Source organism: Abrus precatorius, unplaced genomic scaffold (genome assembly GCF_003935025.1).
Source record: "Abrus precatorius isolate BTA unplaced genomic scaffold, Abrus_2018 Scaffold5, whole genome shotgun sequence".
NCBI lineage: Eukaryota > Viridiplantae > Streptophyta > Magnoliopsida > Fabales > Fabaceae > Abrus > Abrus precatorius.
Window position 1 is genome coordinate 1,844,978 of NW_020874395.1, and position 5,948 is coordinate 1,850,925.

The 5,948-nt window shown below is 28.4% G+C and overlaps 1 protein-coding gene across 1 annotated transcript; it reads right to left on the reverse strand.

The window, feature by feature from the left end:
• Window positions 1–680: 680 nt before the first annotated feature.
• Window positions 681–2,934, reverse strand: LOC113867937 (homeobox-leucine zipper protein ATHB-20-like). The gene is made up of 3 exons (XM_027503447.1): window positions 2,757–2,934; window positions 1,977–2,365; window positions 681–1,004 (listed from the first exon to the last, which is right to left on the reverse strand). Exons 1-3 carry the CDS (start codon window positions 2,932–2,934, stop codon window positions 681–683), a joined length of 891 nt encoding a protein of 296 aa, XP_027359248.1.
• Window positions 2,935–5,948: the final 3,014 nt, after the last annotated feature.

The following is a 5,948-nucleotide window of genomic DNA, read 5'->3' on the forward strand; positions in this document are numbered from 1 at the left end:
ATTTAAATACTTTTTTAATTGTTAATATAATTATACAAAAGTGTAATAAGCAAAAATCACTTAAATAAAAAATAATAAATAGTTAGAAGCAACAATAAATACACTTAATTCTAATTCAAGTACTAACATAAAATACAAAAGATATATTTATGCATAATGTTTATTAAAATATGAAAAAAATAGAAATATAGGGTAAAATAAGTTACATGATAAAGAGAGTTCAAAAAGATAATTTATATATAAAAAATAAAGTATGAAATACATAACTCAAATAAAAAATATGCTTAAACAATGCAAACAGAGAATCCTATTTTTATTTGTGGCCCATGCTACGTGCCAGAGCAGGAAATCCACTTTGGGACACGTGTATATATATATATATATATATATATATATATTATATAATATAAGATATTTTATTTCAACCTAGGAAAAATATTATATATATTTCGGAAAACACTAAAGTGTAATGGAATAGGAAAGAAGTTGCACTACTTAAAGTCCACCACCTCCTCATGACTTAAGTAGATTTGTTCAAACATTTTATACACCAATCTACATCAGAAACATAAATTGCAAAAACGTTGAGCTAAGCCTAATTAATGAACTTAAATTCATCTCATCATCACTTGCAACTTAAACTCATTTTTAATGTCTAAAATCAAATTTCGGTAGTTCAATTAATGAAACTGGTGTTGCTCAGGCCAAGGCCAAAAATTCTGCTGCTCATCAATGTTGTGAAACATGTTGCAAAAGCTTTCATCTTGAAGGTCTGATCTTGATGAACATTGTAGAAGCTGAGTTATGCTTGTGGGCTTTAGGGAAGTGGGTAGAAGGCTTTTACCATTCTGAGAAGACACAGGACTATTCATCACTGGTGTTCTTGAGAGATCCAAATTGATATCTGAACTGTTTTCACTTCCATTACTCCAAGAACCTTCAGTTTCTTTTTTGAGGCTTCTTGTTCCAGTTTCACAACAATCTCTACCCTTTAGAGTTTGTAACTGCATACACCATAGAGTGAAAGTGTGAAACCAAAAGTGTTTTCAGGTGTGATCATGTTTCAACAGATAGCTTTGATTCCTAGCTTCTTGTTTTATTAATTATCTTTGTTCCTTGTGAAGGATCAAATGCAACCTTGTCTTTTTCATACCAACATGGAATAGTTATAACACAGTATTCAATAGAAAAAGGAAAACAAACATTATTACTATTAATTTGCAGTTCTGAGTTCTGACACTGTCACACTGACTCTTCCCAAGATTGATCAACTCACAATCAAGCAAAAAGCTAATGACGGAATCAATCACTTTAAATTTAGTCACTAAGACATATTGGATCACAACTCAATCAATGAAATAGTTTTCTCAGTAAACTCGAAAAGAAAATTAAAAAAAAGAAGAAGCTACTCTTATAATTATTAAATCAAATATATATTTATATATGAAAAGGCTAGCTTTCTTTCTTCAAACATGAAAATATCAATTACATGGGAAAAGGAAGACAACTAAAAACAGCTAATATAGATTAACCTTCACAAAATATAGCGACTTAATCAAACTCTAAGTCCAGGAGGGGAAGATTAAACTTTGGTGGAATAAAAAAGAAAAAAAGAAAAACCGAGGAATAAAAAATTAGAACTTCGTTCCTTTCTACCCGAAATACCAACCTCATCATCTCCCAAATTCTCAACAATAAAGACTTGAATATTGGAGTCAAGTCAAAATCTATTAGGACCATACGGTCGTTTTAATCAATATTAAATATTTTAAATCAAGATCAAGATTTAAATGGTACCCAATTAACCCCAAGATCTTCAAACATTCAAGTTTTCATTTTTCCAAAACCATTACTAGTATGATTCATCACAAGACTCCCACCAAGTGAGATTTTAAAAGGGTAATCACAAAACAACTTACTAATATAAAAAATTGAATGATCCAATTACAAAAGCTATCTACATATGATACCATTACCTCTGCATGTAGCTTCTGATTCTGAGCCTTAAGGGACTCATTATCAGCCTTCACAGCTTCAAATTGCTTCTTGAGAACTTCATACTCTTTCTCAAGCTGCTTGGTCTTCCACCTTGCTCTTCTATTTTGGAACCATATAGCGATCTGTCTTGGTTGAAGCCCCAAGGCCTTAGCAAGCTGCATTTTCCTTTCAGGTTCAAGCTTGTTACCCAACTCAAAGCTCTTTTCAAGAGCCTTCACTTGCTCCAAACTCAACCTCTTCTTCTTCTCCCCAATCTGAGATCCATCATCTGATAACTCATCGTCCCCATGCACTTCGTCGCACTTGTTTTCTATGCCTGAAAATGACATGGATCGCTTCATCATGAAACCTGCACCTGCACCACCCCCTACAAATCACAAATTAGCACTCCATATTACTATAAAAACTTCTACATAACACATCCAACTGCAATTTTATTTGTAGCACTACAGGATCTGTTTAGTTTAAAGTTGAGTAAAATTAATTTAATTTTGAACTGTATTAAATGTATAATTGTTATGTCTGAATAAATCAATCTGAATCATAAATTTTCATTAAAACGTGTATTTTTTTTTATCAAAATATATGGGAATTTTTTTATAATGATAAAATAAACAAGCTCAAAAGTTTATGTAGATAGCTACATGAGTTGCATTTATTAATAATTTTCCATGATATTAGTACACCAGCAATTCAAAAGCATGACATATATATGAATTATACACTTTGGGGGGTGTTAAGTGTGTGTGATGGATCACCTTGAAAGTGTTGGGGTGGGAAGGAGGGGAAGGCGTTGAAAGAGGAAGAAGATGAACGGAGATGGTGTTGGTGGTCATGATCTTCATGGGTTTGGAACAAGAAAGTGTGAGAAGGTGGAAAGGCCATGGTTGAAGAAGGGGAAGGAGAAGGAGAGGGTGTGGTAGTGATATCATTCATGCAAGGTTTTTGGAAGGTCACACACACAAACACACACTCTTGGATTTGTTTGAATAACGATAATTAAGAGGAAGAGGGTGTGGCGATCACAGGAGTTTGGCTCTCACTCTCATGGTGGCAGAGTTTTCAGAAAGAGGGATGGTGATGATGATAGGTACAGAGACCGAAAGACAGCGATTTTTAGGTTCAGAGACAGACAGCTTTGAAGAGAGAGAAAACAATAAGAGGTCTAAATTCTCTAATATTATAGCTTCCACGGACCCATTTCCTCTCTCTATCTATTTATATATTCAAAATATTTTTTCTTTTATTATATCTTTATATATATATATATATATATATATATATATATATATATATATAAGAATCGATTCAAATTAAAATATTTAAATATCATGACAATAAAATTAAATATAAATTATTAAATTTTATTATAATAATTAAAATTAAAAAATTGTAATATTTTTAAGTGACTATATGCTAATGAACTAATTTTTAATATTTATGCATATCTGTATAATTTAGATTTATAATTTTGACAATTTTAAAGTTTTTTTTTTACTAAATATGTATTAGAGAGTGCATTTAGACAGTTTATGATTCTTATAAATTTATGTCATCCAATTTTAATAAATTTTTATATAACTAATTATTTTAAAAAATTAAATAAACATTTAATTAAAGCGTGTATCTTTTCTCTCTGTAGGATAAGTGAATTTATCCTTATACTAAAGTTTTAGATAATCAGCTATCCAAAATTTTTATATTAATAAAGAATTATGTGAGACATCATATATGTATTAAAATTAATATAAGATAGATTTTTAAAATATATAAAAATAAGAAGCGTTTAATTTGTTTTCTATTTTTTATTTAAGTACCATATGATTAATTTAACACAAATAATATAAATAAGATATAATTATAATTTAATAATTAGATTGATAAAATTAATATTATAAAAATTAATTATGTAAGACTATTGTAATACATATGAATATTAAAATTGATCAAATTATTATATTTTAAGTACCGTACGATATTTATTTTAAATATAAATTTATTTAATAGGAATATTTAAACAGATTAATCTGATTAAATATTAAAATTTTAATTTATTTCAAATCAATTAAAATTTTAGAATTTTGATATATTCAATAAAAACTTTAAATTTAAAAACTAAACTAACAAATTTTAGATTTATAAAGTAAAATTTACATAGCATACATATCAAGTAAAATTTAATTGATATCAGTTATATGTAGAGGGAGAAGATACCTCAAATAATAACTATTCTGAAATGTTAATGTGAGAACAATAAATATTAATCACCTTACAATTATATAAGAATATAATTGATATTAGTTTATTCAATATTAATCTACACCACCCATAATTAAAAATATATTGTTTTCACAATAATAAGTGAGAACATTTCTCACAAGATCCATCAACATTAAATAAGATTTGTTAAATATATAATATTAATAATTTTAATTTTATATTTATTTTTCTTATATTGAATATATATTTTATTTATAACAATCTTTTAATATTTAATATGATTACATTTATTAGAACTTAAATTAAAAATATATTGTTTTCACAATAATAAGTGAGAACATTTCTCACAAGATCCATCAACATTAAATAAGATTTGTTAAATATATAATATTAATAATTTTAATTTATATTTATTTTTCTTATATTGAATATATTTTTTATTTATAACAATCTTTTAATATTTAATATGATTACATTTATTAGAACTTAAATTAATATTCCAAATTGATCTGGAACAACCATTTTAAATTATTTTCTCCCCTGAATATTTCTTTCTTTTAAATTTATATTGATATATTGCATTAGAGATAAGTTCAAGTCCAGAAAAATAAAAAATAAATCAATGATTCGAGAATAAAGTTTATATATATATATATATTGGGAATTTAGCCCTTTGTTGCTCAGCGTGGACTGGAATTGAGAGATTGGGGTGATCCAAGTCTATACTTTGGTTAATACCTGTCAACATCAAAGAACAAGCAATCCCAGAAGAAAGCTCGGTTTCTTTCGAGGGATCCAGATCCATCCATGTTGCTTGTTTGTGCTTCACAGACATTATTTATGCATTATTGGGATATGGAATCGGTTCAGAATTTCAAATGCTCCGAACTCAATAGAATTGAATTTATTTTGGTAAGAAAAAATTCACTGACCTGAAATGGATCATCAGAGGCAAAAATGCCAACATACAAATCTGATAACGTTTAGTTAAGTTGGAATCTAGCCAGTAAAAGAAAAAACTTGATTTTAAGGCCAAATAAGTTGTTGGGTCATGCATGTGTGACGAGGAAACCTGGCATTCGGTAACGTGAAAATCCAGAATCCAAGGAGAGAAGCATAATAGAAAATTTTGAAATGCAAGTCTCAAGCACTCATTTTTTTATGGATATATGTGTGATGGAACTTGCACTTGGAATTAAATTAATTAAAGCGAGTCTGGCATCTGCTGGATATATTTGGCCATTTTCTATAATTCATACACTGGGATTTTGGAATATATTCACTCCCATCCTGCAGTGGTATTTCATTGGGCGTGCATATGTTAAAAGTTACATTTCATCTTAAATTCTTAATTTTCATCTGCTATCCCTTTGAATGAATACAAAGTATTAAAGAATTTATTTAAGTAATGCATGTCCAACCAATATATCTCTCTTTAACGTGGATCATACAAATAAAATATCAGCGAGATAGACATATACTTAAGAGTCCCTAGCTGAAATAATCAAGTATTAATATAATAGGCCTCACGTTATACCATACCCCACTTAATTTCTTGGATATATATATACCCAATAATAAAAAGCTATACGATAGGGGCAGGAAAAAATGTGTATCTTAAAGGATCAAATGAACAAACGAAGGGTATATTTTGTTTGAAGATGAGTGATGAGATGATCCCCATTGATCTTACAAGGAGGATGATGAATGAATAGAGGGAGTTGTAAAGG

Coding starts and splice junctions, on each gene's coding strand:
- LOC113867937 (XM_027503447.1), bottom strand. CDS start 2,934: ATGAATGATATCACTACCACACCCTCTCCTTCTCCTTCCCCTTCTTCA. Junction 2,366..2,756: donor CCCACCCCAACACTTTCAAG/GTGATCCATCAC, acceptor TGTGATTTGTAG/GGGGTGGTGCAGGTGCAGGT. Junction 1,005..1,976: donor ATCAGAAGCTACATGCAGAG/GTAATGGTATCA, acceptor TGGTGTATGCAG/TTACAAACTCTAAAGGGTAG.